At 38.0% G+C, this 23,775-nt stretch overlaps 1 protein-coding gene across 2 annotated transcripts in view; it reads left to right on the top strand.

The window, feature by feature from the left end:
- The window catches only part of PTPRZ1 (protein tyrosine phosphatase receptor type Z1), a 181,335-nt gene that overhangs the window by 126,861 nt on the left and 30,699 nt on the right, over nucleotides 1-23,775 (top strand). For both annotated transcript variants that reach the window (XM_047763545.1, XM_047763544.1), the window contains exons 12-15: nucleotides 937-1,936; nucleotides 9,583-9,727; nucleotides 17,670-17,761; nucleotides 21,268-21,353. In XM_047763545.1, coding sequence (XP_047619501.1) covers nucleotides 937-1,936; nucleotides 9,583-9,727; nucleotides 17,670-17,761; nucleotides 21,268-21,353 — 1,323 coding nt within the window. The remainder of the gene's footprint in view (nucleotides 1-936; nucleotides 1,937-9,582; nucleotides 9,728-17,669; nucleotides 17,762-21,267; nucleotides 21,354-23,775) is intronic.

The following is a 23,775-nucleotide window of genomic DNA, read 5'->3' as shown; positions in this document are numbered from 1 at the left end:
AAAATCCCCAAAACGATGGGTTTTGGCCAGATCACTCCTGGGCCGTTATAGTGACTAAGTGTTCATGAAAGACTGGGTCACCTGCATGGTATTTCTGAAGAAAACACAAAATTAAATGACTAATACCAGAAGCATCTTTTGACAAGTTATCTTTAAATGTCTGCCTAAATCTAAGAGTAAATCCTAAGACGAGGTATTTAAAACAAAAACAAAATAAAAAGCTCTTTCAGTCCTAAACCTTCTTCTTATGACAGCTTAAAAATTGTGATTTACTCTTAATATATACAATGACATACTCTGAATATACAGCTACTCTGGTCCTTGAAATAAGTTGTTTCATTGCCACCTCATATTACAAGAAACTAATTGCTATTTAGCTTGTTGCCAGATGAACTGAACAGAGAAATATAAACACAAGAAAAAAAATACCATGTTAAATAAATAACACTCAATAAGTAAATACCACTACACTGTATCTTCTTTTCAAAGCTGTGCTATTAATTTAATTACTTCCTCCCATAAAATAAAATAAAAGAAGCTGTAAATAAGATGCTTTTATTAAGTTTAATTGCTCTCCCTGGAGGGTAGATAGTAGTAGTTATAAGGGGAGTTTCCTGATGGCTTAGCAGTTAAGGATCTGGCATTGTCACTACATGGCACTGTGGTCTGGGTATTTCTGCGTGCTGAGGATGAAGCCAAAATAATAATAATAATAATAATAATAATAATAATAATAATAATGGTTTATAAGGTAGAGACATGGCTTCTGTGGGGTGGTGCTTTATGAGAAGGTACCAAGAGCTCACAAGTGTAGACTCACAGGATAATGCAATAGAAGATACTAAGATTTTCTTTTTCTCTTATTTCCTTATGTTACATTCCTTATGTTACATTTGCTTATGTTACATTCAATCTTTGCTTATTTGCTTTTCCAAGGAGGAAGAAGAGGGAAAGGGCATTGAAGAAGACACTGTGGTCAATCCCAGTAGAGACAGTGTCACAAACCAAATAAGGAGAAAGGAGCCCCAGGTTCCTACCACAACAAACTACAACCGTGTAGGAACTAAATACAATGAGGCCAAGACTAACCGGTCCCCAGCGAGGGGAAGTGAATTCTCTGCAGAGGGTGAGAGTCCCACCTCATCTGTCGATTCCACTTTCCATCCAGTCACTGAATCGGCTCCAGAAAAAGAAGTGCCTCTGACTTCACAGACCGTGACCCAGCTGCCACCTCTCACTCTGGGAGGCACTTCAGCCTCTTTGAGTCACGGCTCCAAAACTGTTCTCAGATTTCCACAGATGAACTTGTCTGGGACTGTGGAGTCTTTACCTACAGTTTCTATATCCGAATCTCAAGAAGTGTCTACCGATACCATTGAGGAAGAGAGTTTATTGACCAATTTCAAGCTCGACACAGGAGCCGATGATTCTTCGGGCTCCAGTCCTGTGACGTCTGCTGTGCCATTCATTTCTGAGAACACATCCCCTGGCTATGCTCTTTCTTCAGAGAACCCAGAGGCTGTCACATATGATGACTTTCTGCCAGAAACCACGAGAAATGCTTTGGAAGACTCAGCCTCATCAGGTTCAGAAGAATCTCTAAAGGATCCTTCCCTTGATGGAAACGTGTGGTTTCCTCATGCTACGGATGTGACAGTACAGCCCGATGTTGGATCAGGTAGAGAGAGCTTTCTCCAGACCAACTACACTGAGATAGATAGTGACGAATCTGAGAAAACAACGGAGTCCTCTTCTCCAGGCCCAGTGGTGTCACAGGGTCCCTCGGTCACAGATTTGGAAATGCCACAATACTCTACCTTGGCGTACTTCCCAACCGAGGTAACCCCCCATGCTTTTACTGCCTCCTCCGGACAACATGATTCGGTGCCCACCGCCCACGTGGTGCCCTCGCAGACAACTCAACCAGTATACAATGGTGAGACACCTCTCGAACCTTCCTCCAGTAGTGGAGTCTTTCCTCTAGTCTCCCCTTTGTTGCTTGACCGTCAGATCCTCAACACTACCCCTGCTGCTTCAAGTAGTGATTCGGCCTTGCATGCTCCGCCTGTATTTCCCAGTGTCGATGTGTCATTTGACTCCATCCTGTCTTCCTATGATGGCGCACCTTTGCTTCCATTTTCCTCTGCTTCCTTCAGTAGTGAATCGTTTCACCATGTGCATACGGTGTCTCAGCTCCTTCCACAAGTTACTTCAGCTCTTGAGAGCGATAAGGTGCCCCTGCATGCTTCTCTGCCGGTGGCTGGGGGTGATTTGCTAGTAGAGCCCAGCCCTGCTCAATATTCTGATGTGGCGGCACATCAGACCGCTACTCGCGCTGCTTCGGAGACCTTGGAGCTTGGTGGTAGTGAACCTGGTGTCCTTTATAAAATGCTTGTGTTTTCTCACGTCGAACCGTCCAGCAGTGATGTCATGATGCATGCACGTTCTTCAGGGCCTGAACCTTCTTATGCCTTAACTAATAATGAGGGCTCCCAACGCCTCCTCACTGTTTCTTACAGCTCAGCAGTACCTGTGCATGATTCTGTTCAGGGGTCCTTGTTTAGCAGCCCTAGCCACATACCGGTGCCCGCGTCTTCCTTGGTAACCCCGACCACATCGTTGCTGCAGCCTACTCATGGCCTCTCTGGTGACGGGGAGTGGTCTGGAGCCTCCTCTGATAGTGAATTTCTCTTACCTGACCCAGATGGCCTGCCAGCCCTTAACATGTCTTCACCTGTTTCTGTAGCTGAATTTATGTCTCCAGCATCTATACTTGGTGACAATAACAAGCAGCCTCCTAAAAGTGATGTAGTAAATGGAAACGAGACTGAACTGCAGATTTCTTCTTTCAGTCACCTGGTTTACCCTTCAGAACGCACAGTCACACCCAACCTGTATGATCATGTATATAAGTTGAATGCGTCTTTACAAGAATCCCCTGTTTCTGTTTCTAGCACAAAGGGCATCCTTCCAGGGCATCTTGCTTATGCTGCCACTAAGGTTTTTGATCACGAGATTAGTCAAGTTCCAGAAAATAACTTTTCAGTTCAGTCTTCACACACTGTATCTCAAGCATTTGGTGATACTTCTCTTAAACCTGTGCTTAGTGCAAACTCAAAGCCAGCACCCTCTGACCCTGCATCTAGTGAAATATTATCTCCTTCAACTCAGCTCTTATATTATGAGCCCTCAGCTTCTTTTAGCACTCAAGTGTTGCTGCAACCTTCCTTTCAGGCTGATGTTGACACATTGCTTAAAACTGCTCTTCCAGCTGTGCCTAGTGATCCAAAATTGGTTGAAACCCCCAAGGCTGATCAAATTAGTTCTACAGTATTGCATCTCATGGCATCAAATTCTGCTTCAAGTGAAAACCCGCTGCCCTCTACATCTGTACCAGTCTCTGATATATCGCCTACTTCTAATATGCACGCTGCTTCACTTCAAGGTTTAACCATTTCTTATGCAAGTGAAAAATATTTTGAACCAGTTTTGCATAAAAGCGAAAGTTTCCAGCAAGTGGTTCCTTCATTGTACAGTCATGATGAGTTGTTCCAAACGGCCAATTTGGAGCTTAACCAGGCTTTTCCCCCAAAAGGAAGGCATGCATTTGCTACTCCTGTTTTATCAATTGATGCACCACCAGACACACTTACAAATAAGCTTGTTTTTTCTGACGAAGTCCTCACCTCCACCAAGGGTTCTCTTACTGATGAGGTACTGGCTGGTATTCCCACAGTTGTTGCTGATGCATTTGTAACTGCTGATCATTCGGTTCCTTTAGGAAATGTGTATGTTTCCATTACAGCTCTTTCTCCCAACAAAGACAGCCCGGTAACCACAACCAAGTTGCTTTTTCCTTCTAGAACTACTTCTGAGCTGATGCAAAGTGCCAGATCTGACGCCGATTTAGCGGGTGGTGGTGACAATGGCGATATTGATGATTATGGTGATGACGATTATGATGAAAGCGATAGAGACGACTTGTCCAAAAATAAGTGTATGTCATGCTTCTCCTATAGAGAGTCGCAGGAAAAGGTCATGAATGATTCAGACACCCAGGAAAACAGTCGTGTGGATCAGAATAACCCAATCTCATATTCCCTCCCTGAGTATTCGGAAGAAGGAAATAGAGTCACAGGTGTAACAAAGGACAGTCAGACTGATGTAGACCTAAGTCTTGGTAAATCATCACCAACAAATGTGCCGTCTCGAAAGCACGATGATGGAGAACAGGAAAATGACATTGAGACTGGTAATGCCCTCCTCCCTTTCACCCCAGACTCTAAAGCCTGGGCAGTTCTTACAAGCGATGAAGAGAGTGGATCAGGGCAAGGTACCTCAGATAGCCTTAATGATAACGAGACTTCCACAGATTTCAGTTTTCCAGATGTTCATGAAAGAGATGGTGATGGGGTCCTAGAAGCAGGTGACTCAGAAATAACTCCTGGATCCCCACGGTCCTCAACACCGACAGTTACTAGCAGGCACTCAGAAGTATTCAACATTTCAGAGGCAGGTTAGTTATGGAGCCAAGGGATAGACTGAGGTGTGGTGGCTTTCTTCCTCAAAAAATAGAGAAATCATGGAAAGAGAAATTTGGTAAAATGGCCATCATCTTTTTTAAAAATCAAGATATTCACAAATCAATTTACAGTTTTTAAAGTATGATTTCATTATTTCAAATGAATATTCAACATGCTTTGGTCCTTAATTTAAGTCTCTCCAAAATAGGTAAAATGATTTTTATTTATTGTTAATTTTTTCATATTCTACAAGATGCCTGTTACATGAGGGAGCAATTGTGTGTGCATAATACATTTTTAGTACACTGCTTTTAAAGTGATAGATTGGAGTGTGTTTTAAATAATTCTCATTTTAATGTTTACTCATCTTCTAAAATAAGTTGTAAAATAATTCTATCAAATTATAAAATGAATTATAAACGTTGGTAGTAATATGATAGATGCACTCTCTCTGACCCACCCAGTGGAAAGGAATTAGGTAATTTGCACATCCACACCAGCTTGGGAGCTTTAAAAACAAGTTCTATTGCTAAGTTTCCAGAGTTAATGGTAAGATTTTTTTTTTTTTAAGACTTCAGTTTTTAAAAATTGTCTTTGATTACCTTAATGTTGCCTAGAGAGGGCAGTGTGAACTAACAAAATACATCCTACTTCATACTTGCTGTTATACACCTTTCTAAGAAATTAAATAACAGGCATTAATATGCATAGTATGTATAGATACTGCATGACAAGGTGTACAACACTAGAACATTTTCCGTAGAAATGCATTTCATTTGTTAATGTATTTTATGCAGATGAATTTATCAGCCAGATGTTTCTTTGAGCAGATTACTTGCAGCATATATAATACAGATGTTTGCTTTAGATGCCAATGGGGGAAAAAAAGGGAAATTCAGTACCATTAAGCATGTGAAATACTAGATAAATTCACTGCATTAATCAGAAGAGTTTTATAATTTGCTTTTATTAAATTTTAAGCCTTTTTTTAATTAGCAAGGGCAAGATTTAAATCTCAAGAGTAAGTCAAAAGATAGGCTGAAGTAACATCTTGCACTTCTGTTGCATAAACGTGGGTATTTAAATCCAGAGCATAGACACCAATCTCATAAAGATATTTTTCTTCTTATCTCCATCCCTTGAATTAGCTATATACTTTTCTTTCAGTGCAGCAGCAATTAAAAGTTTGTACATAGAGTTTTTCTACATACTGACTTGATACCTATATAACACTACATTCCAGTTTAAACACTTATGCTCTGGTATGTGAGCATAAGGAAAGAATTCATGGGTCACTATATTCATTAGTGTTACCATATAAATGAATTGTTATCTGTCTTCAATTATAGTACTTGTGGTTTTTAAATTTTTATTAGATTTATTTTAAAAGAAAACATCAGAAATCCATCCATTTTTCCCTCTTAATGGGTAGTGACATCATCTATATGTTCTTGCTAGATTATGCTGCTCTAAAAGACTATACATAGTACAATCCCAAACCTGAAATTATTGACTAAAACTTAGCAATTTCTCTTCAATGAACTAATAAGATTTAATTGAAGAGTATATTCTCCCACTAATGAGGAAAAAATAATATGAATATAATATCCAACATCATCAAGTAACATAATTAATGAAGTAAATAAAATCATACAAGATTAGAAAATTCTTGCCTGTTTTAAAAACATGTGTATAAAAAATCATACGTAATCTGTTTTATCCAGTAATTGAATATGCCTCTTTATAGAATGCATATAGAGTAATTCTGAAACTTGCCTGTAAATTACTTCTAGAATGTAGAGTAATTTACAGGACATACTCCTCAAAATAATATAGATAAAGCAAATATTAGTATCTGCAGTTTATGAATGTATAAACTGAGACCCAAAGATACTAAATTGCTTGATCAAAGTCATATAGGGAGTTAATACAAAAATGAGACTGGAAACATATTATGGGTATCTGTCTCTTAGATACTATGCTTTCATGACTAAGAACAATAAAATATATATAATGTTTAATTTGTAATACCAAAATTATTCTGCTTTATTCTCAAAATGCATTTTAGAATATTAATCCTAGTTCTTTATTTCCTAATTATCTATTAGTAGATTCTTGTCTTATCACTTAGGTAACTCACATACACCACAGCGCCATATCAAAAAGGGTATTTTAATCTCAACTAATGAATATAAAAATCAATACAACTAGTTATTCCTAGTTTGTATAGTAGTATACAAAGCAGTTGATTGTTTGTACTTTCATGTGGCATCTCATCTTGTATAAAATACCTAGGCCTCATAATATGTAATTACCATAAATTTATCATTCTCACTCCTCAATTAAAACTTTTGTTTTAAAATCAGACCTCTCAGAACTTTTGAGAAAAATCTGTACACAAGACTCTGTGTGTGTGCATGTGTGTGTATACTGCATGTATATAGTGCGTATGGGATGTACATATGTATGGTAATTTGTAACATAGGTTATGTGTTATATATCTTACGTATCTGTCACATATTTGATCAGATATATCTCATATATGTGCGCATACATTTATATAAGAGAGATGTATGTATCTAGATACATATGTATATAAAGTATATGCACATCTATATACATATGGCAATGAATATTTGTGGCCATTGAAGACAGGTGTAATTGTATCCGCTCTCTTTGTATATAAGTTAATGGATATCATTGGTTTTCAAACTTTAATGTGTATCAGAATCACCAGGAGGACTTGTTAAAACACAGATTACTGGATCTTACCCCACAGAGCTTCTGATTCTGTAGATTTGGGATGGTTGGGACTTTGCCCATGCCACCGTTCTGGGGAACACACTTCAAGAATGACTGAAATAGATAATAATACTAACCTCCATTTGTAATTTCTAGGTACCAGGGACTTTGCTAAGTGGATTATTTCATTTATTAACTACAGACTTTCTATTTAGGTAACAAAAGTTACAGTGGAAAAATGTGAAGACAATTGCGTACAAAACAAGATGCTTTCCTAAATTTCATAAGGAAGTATCAGTATGTGCACCATCAGATTATTTAGGCTTCTGGATGAGCCTCCCCACCGTATGTAATGACCAGAGCATATGATTAACATGATAGAAGGTGAAGCTCAGCCTTCTCTCACAGGAATATTAACTACAGCTAAGGGATTGGTTGACTGACAGTATTCTCACTATTTTTACAGTTTAATGATTTTTTAGTCACAACTTTGAATTCCACTTTTTTTCTAGCAAATTCTTCTGTAATTATAAAAATGAACGTCTTGAGAAATTTGGTTGTCATTTATAATCTTTTGATGCATTTTCTAAATGAGTGGATTAAATTCTTGATCCTTTCTGCATCATCTCTCCTTACAAAAGGAAGCTATCATTTAAATCTTAAGCTCTCTCCAATATATTTCAATGCTATAGTTATGAATTTTTGACTCAAATTTATTCTTAAATATATGTTCAATTACATTGATTCCTGTTGTCTCATACCACTAATAGTAAGATACCTGGTATAAAAGCACCAAATGTACCAAGTGTGTAGGAAGCAACGTAGATTCTTTTTTTTGGGGGGGGGGCCGCACCCACAGTATATGGAGGTTCCCAGGCTAGGGGTCAAATCGGAGCTACATTTGCCGGCCTACACCATAGCCACAGCAACGCAGGATCCGAGCCAAGACTTTGACCTACCCCAAGCTCATGGCAACGCCAAATCCTTAACCCACTGAGTGAGGCCAGGGATCGAACCTGCAACCTCATTGTTCCTAGTCGGATTCATCTCCCCTGTGCCATGGCAAGAACTCTAGCAATGTAGATTCTGAAGAGGAACTTAAATTTAGTTTTTCCAGAACTTCTCCAGGTAAACAGGATAGGGGCTGTTACTTTGTAGCAGGGTCCACATATCATGGGTATGCTCGTAGACTGGTTCTAATGTTCAGTCATTCTTGGTTACCCACTGCACACACCTCAGAGTCGAAGGGAAGAATCGTGACTGGCCACTGACACCCTGCAGTTCTGAAGTCTGTGGGGTTTGTTTGTTTGTTTGTTTGTTTTTAACAATGATAGTTCTAGTTGTTGAAAATCCTAGAACAATAATGCACCTCATTTGTCACAAAAATAATTATTTTCCATCTTTCGAAACTGACCCAAGGACAGAAGTTGGACTTTTTCATAATTTACACTTGCATATTTAAAAAGAGTTTCTTAGATCTGTGCATGTTTTCAATTCACAGCCAATAGTGTTTTTATTTTTGCTAGAGAGAAAGAGTTGGTAAGAAGAGCACTCAAAATAACATCTTAAAAGCAACCTACATTTAAATTTTAAATTGTTTGCTGGACTGGAGGGTTATCCTAACGTAGAAGGTTTATCCTAAGATTCTCTCTTCCTGAAATTATTAATTGCTCATAAGTGTTTACCTAATTTGTGAGATAAAAAATATTTCCATTACAATTAATTTTGGAAAATAGAGATTGTATATAGTGATTCAGGAAGAGCATTGTTTTTCTTGATCATTTTATTTAAAACTGAATAGGTTTCCTATTTTTACACTATTTCCCTTTTTAACAAGATTTTTAAAGCAATATTATGCTCACTTCTTGCCAGAGCACCTCTTCCTGTGTGTCAGTCTTTGTTGGAATATTACAGTTCTTCAGCTCTGATAACCTGACTTACTTTTTTTTCTCTTTTTCTATGAAGAGTTTGTTTTTGAAATGTAATTGATCTGTAACACTGTGTTAGTCACTGTTACACAACAGAGTGACTTGATATTTCTCTACATTTCAAAATGTCACCATAAAAGACATTGTATACTTATTGACTGTACTCCCTACTCTGTACATTTCATACTTGTGACTCATTTTGCAACTCGGAAACCTGCCTTACTTTTTAAGCTTTGTGTTTTCACTTATAATCCTAGACATTTGTTGCTTCATAGAGTCGCAATTTTAAAGGTAAGAAACAGCAATGAAGGTTGCAGTTATTCGGTTAAAAAATGCCGTGCTTTTCCTCAAGCTTAAATATCAACTTTCTCAATTTTCTCCGACTACAGAGGCCAGTAATAGTAGCCATGAGTCTCGTATTGGTCTAGCTGAGGGGTTGGAATCGGAGAAGAAGGCAGTTATACCCCTTGTGATCGTGTCAGCCCTGACTTTTATCTGTCTAGTGGTTCTTGTGGGTATTCTCATCTACTGGAGGTAAGTTGAGTGCTTGTTTTGAAAATGTATTTCATAAAGCTCAGATTTTGCCTGTTTTTTGTTTTTTCCTGAATGTTCTTCAAAACATGTTCAAAGTTCCTTTTACTTGAGAGCTGCCGTTCACTTATCCAGGTAACTCTGAGTAAGGTGAATTTGTGAATCCAAAGACATAATAGTAAAAGTCTCCATTGTTCTTCATACTTGCAACAAACAATTTCAGATGAAATGGAGGACCTTTGGCCTCACTTAATATTTTATATGGTGTTTTGACAGTTGCATTTCCATGTTAATCTAATTAGCATGCATTTCAGAGCATTTAACATAAGTCTAAGCGTCTCAGTTTAAATGCTTCTTCACCTGTTTGAACTTTAAAAGTTATTCTTTTGGAAAACATAGTTTTTGATATAGTAAAAAATATTTTTATAGTGGTGGATTTTGTACAAGATACGTATCAACTGCCTACTAATACAAAAAAAATGATAACCCATACATGAAAGTAAACATCAAGCATTAAAATATAGTTAGAAAATAAATAGCTATATTAAGATGCATGGAATTTTTTAACTCATTGTTATCTGCCTTGAGGATGAGCTATAGCCTCATTCTTATCAGTAACTTATTGAAACATTTAAATGACAATGAAAATTGGACCCATTGCAAGCTTCCCATTTTATCGCAAGCAGAACACACAGCCAATTAATGTTTACTAGGGGCATCATGTAAATCGGTATAAGTGTTATAACTGTGTCTGTTGGAAAACAAAGACTTTATGATATTTAAGGAATCTTACCTGTAAACTAAGAAAGGGCATAGCTTATATTTTTATTTCAAAAGAGAAGTTTGTTCAGATTTATAATTCCTCTATGTTTAGCAACATCTTTTTATAAGTTCATATCACCACTCTTTAGGTACAGTTTCAAAATATATTCTCTCTTATTCAAAAACATTGACTATGTTTATTAACTGTTTCCCATGTGCTGAATCATATGTTAACTACTGTGGGGAAAGTATTTTTAAAAATGAATGAATGGATGAATGGACAAACAAATGAGAGTCACTGCTGTCGAGAAATTTATGCTTATTGGGGAGAAAGCACTTTATATGTAGAATGTATAAAATATTACACAAAGTATATGCAAGGCAGCTTAAATCTCTAATGCTAAGAGTCATCAGAGAAAAGGTTTTTTTTGTTTTTTTTTTTTCCCCTTTGGCGGCCTCCCTGCCCTGCCCCGCCCCGCCCAGCCTATGGAAGTTCCCTGGCCAGGGAGTGAACCTGCACCACGGCAGTCATAGCAGTGACAATGCCAGATCCTTAACGCACTACACCACAGGGGACTACAGAGAACAAGGGATCTTCGTAGGTCAGATTGGACAGGGTAAAGGTAAAATGTTGGCTTTGGGTTGGGTAGGATTCAAAAAGAGTTAAGAGAGAAGGGTTACCACGTAGGGTCCCAGCAGATAGGAAGACTGGGGAGCAGGAAAGCGCTGGTTGTGTCTGAGACTGAAGCATGCCTCAGGGAGCTGCTGCCAGGTTTACATTGGTTGGCTAAGGTAGAATGTTTCCAAGAGCAACTGTATTTCATATCTGACATCTTTTAGGGAAGAGTAAATAGACTGCAGACTATGGAGAATAGGTCATGCTTTTGTTATCCTACAGGAGTTGGGAGTCTGTTTTGTCCATAAGATGCAAACAAAACTGCTTTCTTAGGGATTCCTATAATTGCCAGTGCCTCATTTTACAGAATATTCCTTGCTGACCAGAGTACCATGAACACAGCACTGAGTCCATAAATGTTCACTTAAAAATAATTCATATTGCTTTTCTTCCTACTCCCCACAAGGCTTGTTAGCCAGACTTCTTACCCACGTTGATATCATGTTTGTTCAGATTACTGCTTTCTGTCTAATCTGATTTTCCTTTCCAAGCCAATTTTTGAAATTAATGGAAATTGAGGTTAAACAAGTATAAAATAGGATGAAAAATAGGACCAAATTCTGCTTATTGCAAATAACGTTAGAATAAATTTCAGTCAAGATGTCAGATTGTTTATAGTTATAACGTTGAAATAATTAGGATGTCTTTTAATCTCTCTACTTAATCTTCCCACTTTAATTTATACAGATTTGAAAATCAGTGTCTTTTTTTAATATGATTTGAGATTTCATGGAAAATTAAAATCTAGAGTGGTTTTTATCTTGTATTATTAATAGTTCATTCCATCTGTACTTAGATGAAAGTACATCTTCATCTAAGAGAAAAAAGATAAAATTACAAGTTGGAATATATTAATTGGACCTTCCTCAATAAAGTTTCTCCTTTCTCACCAAATATTTCTCTTTCCTTCACAATAGCACTTATGTCACTTGAGTTGAGAGTGTTGAAGTAAGAATACTCAGGGTTTTATGAATATACTTTACACGATCAAATATCCTGATAGGATTCGTTCCTCTTACTTACCCGTTTTCAAACTTAACGTATCTGTCCGACTCACAACCATTTGAAGTTAATTCACTTCAAAATATACCTTCTGAGACCAGTGATACAAATACATTAGGAGGGTTAATTGCTGAATTACAAAATGACAATGTTGGTGCATTCTTCAGGGTTTGTTTGAATTATTCAAATGCCAGTGTAGCTGCATTTGTCAGCAATGTGATTTCCTTAGCCAGTCTGGAAACGTTTTAGATCTTTGTGGAAACTGTAGCCTGTAGGACGCCTTAAAAAATCTCATGGCTAATTTACCTAACTCAGGATGGTCCTAGAGTTTTGTGTAAACCTTGAGAGAAAGCATGTTAGAGCAGGAAGGCAGGACACATCAGAGGTGGTAAAATCTGGATCCCTTTTTTGTTCTGCCTGATATTTGCTCTAGGGCCTTGGGAAGGTCATATCTCGGAATTACCCACCTAAGACTCAGTTTCCTCTTTTTACCGTTTGGGGTAAAAAGAGACCATCCTTAAGATTGTGGTCAAACTTTCTTTGGGGTTCTCTGATGAGTACGGCATGATGAATATTGTTTCATATTTGTATGAGGATCAAAAAATGGAATAATAATTACACGTTTCTGGCTTTGAATGCTAAATACGGTGATGAAAAGGTGTAAATTAAATAATCAGATTAACATTGATTGATAGGACCTATGTCTACAAGTTTAAAACAGTCATCACTTTCTTTCCTCATGGCTGAGTGATAATTAGCAGGAGACATAGTTATCAACACTTAGCACATAGACGTGAAGACACTCACTGCTGATACAGAACAGATGGACCACGGTTATTGAATCGTGTCATACATTAAATAATATGCCTTGAAATTATTTTCCAGATGCTTTAATGTATAATTTATATGAGCCAAATCGTAAGTTTCTAAAATGCAAAATCTCTTCCATAAGAGATATTTTCCAAAAGTTCTATTTAAAGATGACAAAGCATAAATTTGGGAGAGCTTTTTAAAGAGTTAGAGTCTAAAAAAGTACCAGAGGTATGTTCAACAAAACAGCACTCCATCAAAAGTGCTGTAGGGGGAGATCCCGTCGGGGTGCAGCAGAAACAGGTCCAGCTAGTATCCGTGGGTATGTGGGTTTGATCCCTGGCCTCACTCAGTGGGTTGGGGATCCGGCGTTGCCATGAGCTGTGGTGTGGGTGGTGGCTAGGATTCCATGTTGCTGTGGCTGTGGCATGGGCTGGCAGCTGCAGCTCCGATTCGACCCCTGGCCTGGAAGAGCTTCCACGTGCCCTAAAAAGAAAAAAGAAAGAAAGAAAGAAAGAAGGCTCTGTGGAATAGAACTTTCCATAGACACAGTTGTTCTGGCTGGGGAGAGTGGGAAGAGAAGCAATACAAATTCTCTCTTGATTTTAAAATCAAATTTGTGGGCCCTTGAATGGAGCTACCAACCCATAATGGATGCCTTTCAGTGCCAGGCTGCCTTTTGGTGCCATGATGTCTTTTAAGCAGAACGTCACTTCCTAGGTCAGACTACACTATGGAATATACCTAAGCAATATACAGATGCTCTTCATCCAGAATATGTGCTATTTTAATTTTTCTCACTTACAGGCTTATTGGTATGATGCATAAGATTGCCTTGTTATTTACTAAGGCAAGTAACATTACTGGACCACTTTTTTTTTCTAAAACCAACAAATGTTTGATTACAACCCTGAAAAACATGAAGCTGATATTTACCCAGATACCGCAGTGAATATTAGCAACATGTTAAACCTCAACACCAATAAGTCCTAACTTACCTTTTCCTATTCTAAAAGATGCTGCCTTCTTCCCCTTCTCTCAGACACATCCTCTATCCATCCAGCCAGCCAGCCATTCTTCTCTAGCTGTATATTCCAACTCTTCTTCCCAAATGTTTTGTGATTTTAAGTTAATCTCCTTTGAGGCTCAGGTAGGTAATGGAGTCTAGGATACAGGCAAATACCTTATGGTTGGTGGAATTTACTTGCTACTGGGAATCCATCTAAACATTCAACATTTAATACCTACTGTACTCCTGCCACTGTATTAAAAATTGGGTTGACATAAATCAAAAGACATAGCCCCATGTTTTAAAAAAAATGTAATGAGGATAAAGGCATAAAACAAATATACGGAAAATTGATTACCCCAACCATCAATTAATAAAAATATATATCTATATATATTTGTCTTTCTGTCTTTTCTAGGGCTGCACCCGAGGCATATGGAGGTTCCCAGGCTAGGGGTCTAATCGGAGCTGTAGCCACCGGCCTACACCAGAGCCACAGCAACGTGGGATCCGAGCCACGTCTGCAACATACACCACAGCTCACGACAACACCGAATCCTCAACCCACTGAGCAAGGCCAGGGACCGAACCCGCAACCTCATGTTTCCTAGTCGGATTCATTAACCACTGCGCCTCGACAGAAACTCCATTAAAAATATTTAAAATAAGAGAGAAAAATGTCCAGGAAGTGAAGGTCATCCTTGGATTAATCAAGCATATTTTTTGAAGCTATCTTTTGGAAAGTGAGTGGATGGAAGTTTGTGTTGGTACAACAGAAACAGAAATGGGAGTGCAAACGCCTCCTTAGGAAATGAGAGGGAGGCTGTTTCTCAGAGATACCACCGAGCTGTCTTTAAAAAGGAAGTTTTGCTTGGCATATTACTGAGTGAAGCAGTTGGGTCAGAAGGAGAACCATGTTTACAGCAGGGAGGAGAAATACTGAGTTAGAGCAAGACAAGGCATGTTCGGTGGTCCATAATCTGTTTTATTTTTGGAGTATAAACTTCAAGGAGAAAAGCCCGAAAAGGTTTGGACCACAAATAGCTAGGGTTTAGGTATTAAAATATTTGGAAGTGCCCTGGTGGCTCAGAAGATTAAAGATCGGGCATTGTCACTGTAGCGGCCTGGGTTGCTGCTGTGGAGTAGGTTCAATTCCTGACCCAGGAGCTTCCACATGACGTGGGCACAGCCGAAAAAAAAAAAAAGAGAGAAAAAAAAAGGATTTGGGGTATTATAGTCTTTAAAAATCTGTAAACTACAGAAGTGGAGCCAATATGTCAAAGTATTAGGGGATTTAGGGCTCAATGCAAGAAAAATGTCAACAGTAAGAGGCACATAACATTGGAACAGGAGGTACATACCATTTGGAGATGCTTACAAGGGAATGAGTTTTGAGTTAGTTTAAGAAAATGTCTAGTAACTAAAGCTGTTTCATAAAGAAGTAAACTCCTTGTCACTGAAAGTATTCAAACAGGATCTTTTTTTAGTATGTCGGAGCTGCTGGGGAAGGGACTCGTATCAGCGGTGATGTTGCACTAGGTCCCTTAAGGTATTTTACAACCTTAAGATTCATCAAAAAGTAAATAGAAATCCTTTCAACCAGCTTGAGTAACCGTATTTTAGGGACGTCAAAAGAATTTTAATTCTGCAATCTGAAAAGCAGGTGTGAAACCCAGTGTCCCTGTATCGATATGTCAGAATATCCTGCATCCCTGATTGCACAGATAAGCCACTCTTGCCCTGGAGTTTCCGCTCCAGGCTGGTGTCAGGGCTGCTCAAATGTGGACTTTCGATGGGATAGTTCTTGATTCGGAGACCTGTGGCCACCATCCCTCCCTCTTCTGAGTCTGCCCTGAGCTTTCCACTTTCTGGGATCTGAACCTTGTTCAGGACCCCTTGGGCCCTACATTGTAGTTGATTCTGCATCTACTCCTTTTTCTCCTACCTCTCTTCTCTTGAAGACATTCTCGCATTCTCTCAATTACCTACAGCCTCATAAGTTTTATCATCAAAGGTTATGCCATCAGACCAGAGGGCAATTTTTTTTTTTTTTTTTTTTTGCTATGCGCGTCATTGCTTTTGAAATGGGGGGGGTTGTGACAATTTATAAATAAACTATATAATTTTGTACTGCTCATACTTAGAGCAGTGAATTCACTGAATAAGTACATTGGGGAACCTACAACATGCCCAACACTGCTCTTGATCCTGGGGACTCGCACTGCATTGAGACAAAGTACCTTGCCTTTGGGGGGCTTACATCCTGGTGAGAGAGGACCAACTAAAATCATGAAAGACAAATAAACACATCAGTAACATATTTCAGGTAGTGAGAAGTGCCACAGAGCAAGCAAAGAGGGAAGAATAGTAACTTGGCCGGAAGAGCTGGTACTTTTAGCTCAGGTGGTCAGAGAAGGACTCACAAGAAGTAGCCTTTGAGCCGATGCATAAATGCTGGGAAAGAGACAAGAGCGAAGGCCCTGAAATGATAACAGACAGGGCTTCTTCAAGGGAGAAAGAAAGGACCAGTGTGGGCTAGAGCAGGAGTCAGAGATGAGGTGCTGGAGTAGGCGGGAAACCAGGTCAAAGAAGATCTGACAGCCCTTGCTGAAATAATTAAATATCATTCTAATTTTAGTGGGCAGCCACTGAAGAATTTTATGCAGAGAACTGATTATGTAAAAAAATACCACAATTGAAGTGTGTCACATAAGAACAAATGTTATGTTAAAGCTCATTAGGGTAAATATCTTGTCGCTTGGATGTTTTAAATGGAAAATGAGATTGGCATTTTCACTCAAACAGATCTTTCTATTTAAACCTAACCACTCATGAGTAATATTTCAAATAAATTAAATGACCCACATCAAAGTGTCATTAGCAGTTTTAATTATGTACATTTTTAAATTAAGGATGGTTTACATTCGTTTATAGCAGCAGTTGGTTCTTTGCTCTTCTCAGTAGTTTGCAGTGAGCTCATACCATATGTTACTCTCTTGATCTGAATGAAAATAGATTCAGGTACATTGTGGGTCATAGTTGTCATTGATTCCCAATATATTCAGTCTCAAAACCCTCCTCAAGGCTAGCATCTGTCTGAGAGGAAATCACCCCCGTTTTTGGTTTAATGTGCTCATTATTTCCTGACTTCCTTTCGTCATTACTGCATTCTCTTACTTAGAAAGCTGCCAACTTTTTGGCATCAAAATGTTACCACTGTGGAATTTTGTTTCTACATGGTTGTTATTTGCTACCTTTTGCTAGCAGCTGAATATCCTCAGAATGGCATGGTCATTTAAGTATTGAGTGAAAATAGCTTTGGCAGCCTTTCTTTCCCACTCTGGTCCTGTGGGAGATGGCAGGACATACTGGTATACAGCGGTGGTAGAAGAGTAGCTAGGGCACTGGGGTGTCTTCCTCCTTGGCACCAACTGCAAGTTCAAGTGTCATGTCTCCTTATTATAGCATGTGCGATAGTTGCTCGCTCTTCTGGATTTGGTGCAGGTAAAACGGAGATAAATTTGGAGGCCATGAAATTCTTTAATACCTGAGTCTTGCAAAAATAGCTTATGGATTTCCACTTATGTTTGAATTCTGGACATTTCTGTCATAACGTTTAAGCATCTCAGAAGTTGTCTTATTGTCCATGCCAGCTAGTAGTATAAATTGCTTTCTCTTCTTCCCAGGAAATGTTTCCAGACCGCACACTTTTATTTAGAGGACAGTACGTCTCCTCGAGTAATATCCACACCTCCAACACCTATCTTTCCAATTTCAGGTAATAGCTTAACGTGTGACTGTGAGTAGCTGGTAGATGTTCAATGAAGAGCACTGTGCTGGAGGGTTTGTGCTCATTGGAATACTTTACAAATGGTTACAATGTAGGTCAGTAAATATTTGTGTTGCCCAAAATATTGTGTATCAGGCATTCAGGTGTACCACTTATCAAATTTGAACATTTTCTCTCTCTCTCTCCTTTTTTTTTTTTTTTGGTCTTTTTTTGCCTTTTCTAGGTCTGCTCCCGCGGCATATGGAGGTTCCCAGGCTAGGGGCTGAATCAGAACTGTAGCCACCGGCCTACACCAGAGCCACAGCAACACAGGATCCAAGCCAAGTCTGCAACCTACACCACAGCTCATGGCAACTCCGTATCCTAACCCACTGAGCGAGGCCAGGGATCGAACCCGCAACCTCATGATTCCTGGTCAGATTCATTAACCGCTAAGCCACGACGGGAACTCCAAATTTGAACATTCTTAACTGTACAGGTGATATGGCAAAATAATTTATAATTGTTCAGATGTTATATGTTAAAGAACATAAATGTTTACAGCAATAAAATTAGTAAGGGATAATACTTCAGTCGTTTCAGTGACTTGAATGGAAACCTAAACAACAAAAGTCAGACTAAACCAATGAAGTAAAGAGTCAGGACAAAACCACAAAAATAAGAATGAAGTTTAATTCTTTTCTGATTATGTGAGTATATGTGAAAATAGGTTTCTTCGCTGCATTTGGGGGAAAAAAAACTATGAGATGGTGAAGGTAGAAGAAAATCATAAGCGCAAAGAATATATGGTTGCCTGAAATACTTGAAGTAAAAATGTCACACAGTTGAATGCCTGGGAAAACATCAGCTATTTCATCAGAACTTCCCTAGTTTACAAATTCAAGACTTAACCAGAGTCATTTTGGTTCAGCCCTTCATTGACCCTAGAGTTCACACTGTTGCTAAAGCCACAGACACTTATTGAATTAACCGTTTATAAAATTTCACAATGAAAAGCGGTAACAACAACAACAAAAAGAGTTGCCTAGAGGGGTTCCCATCGTGGCTCAGTGGTTAACGAATCCAACTAGGAACCATGAGGTTTCGGGTTTGATCCCTGGCCTTGCTCAGTGGGTTAAGGATCTGGTGTTGCCATGAGCTGTGGTATAGGTCGCAGACATGGCTTGGATCTGGCGTTGCTGTGGCAGTGGTGTAGACCGGCAGCTACAGGTCTGATTAGACCCCTAGCCTGGGAACCTTCAGATGATGTGGTTGCAGCCCTAAAAAGACAAAAAGACAAAAAAAAGTTGCCTAGAAGAGTGTGAACTATGGGAGCAGTACTAGAGGAGAAAGGATGAGTTGAGGACATGGAGAGTCAGGTAGCCAGGGAAAGCAAGAGGAAACACTCCTCTCCAGAGCCTCTTTTTATTTATTTATTTTTTTGTCTTTTCTAGGGCCGCACCTGTGGCATATGGAGGTTCCCAGGCTAGGAGTCAAATCGGAGCTATAGCTACCGGCCTGTGCCATCACAACAGCAACACAGGATCTGAGCCACGTCTTCAACCTACACCACAGCTGACATCAACACCAGATCCTTGACCTACTGAGCGAGGCCAGGGATCGAACCCGCAACCTCATGGTTCCCAGTCAGATTCGTTAACCACTGAGCCACGACAGGAACTCCAGAGCCTCTTTTTAAATTGTCTGAGATGCAGTCTGTTATTGCTTGAGCCCCAAGGTCTACATGATGTTATCTTCTGAAGTCTCATGACTTAAAAAAGAAAAAAAATTTAAAAAGAGAAGTATTTTCTTTGTAATTCTCAACAGACATAGGAATCCAAAGTGTTTTGCTCTTTTACTTCTTTTATCAACCGTATGTCTTTCACCACCACTGTTTCGTTTCTGTTTTTCTAGTTTATATGAAAATCCTGTCCATTTCTTTTAGTACAGCATCATTTCTCATTAACAGATTGAGAATTTTGAGACCAGTGGCTCTCAGTTATCTCTCATGTTTAGTTCCTTTCACTTTCAAACATACGTCTTCCACATACCCTTCTGTCAGCGAGGGTATGCACATTCATCATAACATTATCCAAAGTTCAAACAATAAATAAAATAATCCAAAAATCAGGACCTTGCCCAGGAAATCCAAAATCCTTTGTTTTACCTCTCAGATGATGATCAAAGGCACCTCTTCACTTCACCTGCTCGGCTCTCAAAGATGCACGCCCCATCATGTAAAAACGGAACGTAAAGAGAAATGTCAGTCTCACTTACTTGCAGACCAATTTGTGAAAGAAATTACCAAAAGACATGATTGCAAATGAGAAGTCATCAGTTTGCTTGTGGAAAAAGTTAGCTGTGCGGGATCATTTCCATGGGTTTGATGGACCTTGACTAGGAGAACTAATGATTTAGATGGGATAAGTTTATTTGTTTTCTTATCTAATTATAAAAGCTACTCCCTGCAAGATTCTTCTGTAGGTGTGAAGGTGGAATTACACCTTTGCTTTAGTGTTTCTTAAGCTTCACTCGCTAATTTAATTTTAGTATTCAGGTACACTCATCTAAAAGAGAACAGATGGATTCTAATTTTTTTTTAAAATCAACAAATTCCTGGTAACTGAAGCTTAAAAATATTAAATGGCCTAGATGCTGAACATCTGTTGATGTAAATAACTGTTTCTAGTGCAATGTGTTTGATGTTTCCTTGTCAGAGATATCACTTGTGAAATTGAACACTGTGAACTAGGAATATGTTTAATCTAAGAAAGTCTTTCCAGGAAAAAAACACACACACACACACACACCCAGGTAAAATCATTTGGCCCCTTCACAATTAATTAACAGATCCGGTGACTTTGTTTACATAGCATATTTTCAAGTTAGAATTCTTGAAATTTTACAGATTAAAAGTCCCAAAGGTTTTTGACATTATCCTTAATGAATAGTCTGCTTATAAATGTTTTCTATTGTTTGTAAAGAGAAGGGAAAGAATGTCTTCAAATGTAAACATCTCACTCTTGAATGGAGAGACATTAAACTGTACGATTTTGTAAAATTGAAATTGCACTATGTTATGTTGAGTCCATGGTAAAATTCAAAATGTATTATTTCTGAATGTTTTCCCTAATGTTTACAGGCAACTCCCACTCATATTAAAGAAAGTTATCCATAAAGAGATGCAGTCTATGGATAAGAAGTGAGGCTTTGGTGTTGTTTATAACTTAAAATTGAGAATTAAGTCTTTTCTCTTGAGAGAATGAAAGGAAAAGAGATTCCTGATCAAACCAGAATTCTAAAGTTCAGATTATGACTGATAGTAGATGATGGCAAATGTAGAGGAAATTGTAATTGTTGCTTAATGTTTCATTGAACACACGTTCAGTCGGGATTATAGGAATAATTAAATTTCAAAGTTGTTTTAGAAGGCTCTCTATAAATCTCTATAAATGAGAGGCATATTTATTTCTGTTGAAATTATCCTTTCCAATCTAATTTTTTTATTCACTTAGATGATGTTGGAGCAATTCCCATAAAGCACTTTCCAAAGCATGTTGCAGACTTACATGCAAGTAGTGGGTTTACTGAAGAATTTGAGGTATGATTTTAATATGTCTATTTTACATAAGATGGAAAATAGTAAGGAGATTTTAAAAATTCAGCAATAGGCTATTTCATGATATTGTAACCCTTTTCACTTCTAGTAAGAATATTGCTTCTGCAGTTAATTATGTGTTTAATTATGGTTATCATATGGTTATCATATAGTTTAGAAAATTGGTTATCATGTAATTTAGAAAATTGGTTACCATATAATTTAGAAAATTGGTTATCATATAATTTAGAAAATTTTTCATTTTAAAATTCAAGTTGCCCTAGCGGAAAAAACAAAAGCATTGTTAATTCTCTCCCTTAAAATCAGAACTCCCGTATTCTTTCTTATTTTTTAATCTGAATTAGTAAGGCTTATTCCTTTTAATTTTCTAAATTATATGAATTAAACTACTGAATTTCATAATTTTCGGTCAAAGGACATACAGACTTTTCATTGTAAGTATTACAACAGTGTAAATTCATAAGCACTTATTATACAAGTCATAATAAATATTATACAGGGTAAAACCCCATCTTCTCAAGAAAATACGCATTTCTAAAAAAAGTTTGAACCTCACAGTCAGTGAAAATTTTTCTAGGACTATTCTGTATATAAAATACTCTTAGTAGAGGCAGAGAAATGTACTGCAAATTTATCATGGCCCACTGAAGTATCAGTTAAGGAGATTTTTCAAAATAGGGTACCGTTAAGTCCACAGTTAACAGTAATACCCAGAAAACTCAAGTTACTTTTATTGCGCATCCATAATATGCCAGTCATTGTACTAGATGCTTCTACATGCAACCTTCACCCAACTCTGGAAGTTACTAGTTTTTATTTCTATTCATATTGTTGGTGAAATCAACTTCCACAGAAGTTAAGTAACAACTAATAAATAACAGGACTGGGATTCAAACCTAGGTCTGTGATTTTTAACCTCATATCCTTTCCATTCCAGAAATTGAAGGCATCCCTGCCCTCTCCCCTATAGGAAGCAGCACATTGGCTTTTGCCCCTGACTTCAGTCCCAAGTGCTCAGAGGACCTCCCTTTGAGCTCTGATCCTGGCAACAGGGTGTATTACCGTCCCCATTACACCCATCCATAAGAACGCATGTAGGGAAGGAAAATGCCAGATATTGGAAAGCTTTAAGAAACCAAGGGAAAGAGTAATGAAATATGATGTATTTTCACTAAATTAAAAATAGTAGAGGAGTTCCCACTGTGGCTCGGTGCATTAAGGACCCAATGTTGTCTGTGAGGATGCGGGCTCCGTCCCTGGACTCACTCAGTGGGTTAAGAATCCAGCATTGCCGAAAGCTGTGGCTTAGGCCACAGATGTGACTTGCATCTGGGGTTGCCATGGCTGTGGCATAGGCAGCTCTGACTCAACTCCTGGCCCAGAAACTTCTATATGCCACAGGTGAGGCTATAAAAAGAAAAAACAAAACAAAACAGAACAATCGAAGCCAGATAATATAATCTTAAAAGAAATCTAAGTCATAGCTACGTTGAATAAGAAAGCAGTGTGAGAATAAAGTGGGATATTCTGAAGAATTATATATTTAAAACATCACATTATTTTTTCCTACCATGATAGAGGTTACTGAGTGGTGCAGTATTAACTTATAGAAACTACCAGGCATACATCAAACAAAATCATAGCTGTAAAAGGGAGAATATGTTAAGTATGGGTTTAATGTTGCAAATATTAAAAATTATAAGGAAAAATAGACAATTTATTACAAAAGTTGCTGATAGTTTATGTGTAAAGGCAGACACAGTTTTCACAACTATGAAATCATTTCGAATATTTTAAGTAGTTCAAAATGATTAAATTAATAAAATAACCTCATATTTTTACTCAGAGTATTTTCTTAATTCCATTGCTTTTAACTCACAGTCTAATTGAAAAAAACTTTTTATTAACTTAATAATTAGCTTAATGACTAACAATGCTACACCTTTTAAGTGGCTTATACATTAAATTGTTTTTAAATCTAAAGTCAGAATGAGGCCTTAAAAGCTTATTCTGAGAAAGGCTGGGCCATTTTGCTGATGAAACATGTTTGCGTTTGGGTTATATACTTTCTTAAAAATTACCGGCTGGGGTTCCCACTGTGGTGCAACAAAATTGGCAGTGTCTTGAGAGCACTAGGACGCTGGTTCAATCTCCAGCCCAGCACAGTGGGTTAAGGATCCAGCATACCTCTTGGATCTGATCCCTAGCCTTGGAATTCCATATGCTGTTGGGCAGCCAAAAAGAAAAAAAAAATATCAAGCTTTCAAGTTATCTTAATATGTAGTAGATAATGTAAAATTCCAAACCCATATATTTAGATAAAAGACATACCTGAGAAGGATTTTAATTGATTTTAAAAGAGAAATGGCAGAAATAGTTTTTCTCTTCTCAGTGAAGTTTTCAT

This window comes from Phacochoerus africanus, chromosome 16, assembly GCF_016906955.1.
Source record: "Phacochoerus africanus isolate WHEZ1 chromosome 16, ROS_Pafr_v1, whole genome shotgun sequence".
Taxonomy (NCBI): Eukaryota; Metazoa; Chordata; class Mammalia; order Artiodactyla; family Suidae; genus Phacochoerus; species Phacochoerus africanus.
This window is presented reverse-complemented; position numbering and strand designations above follow the sequence as displayed.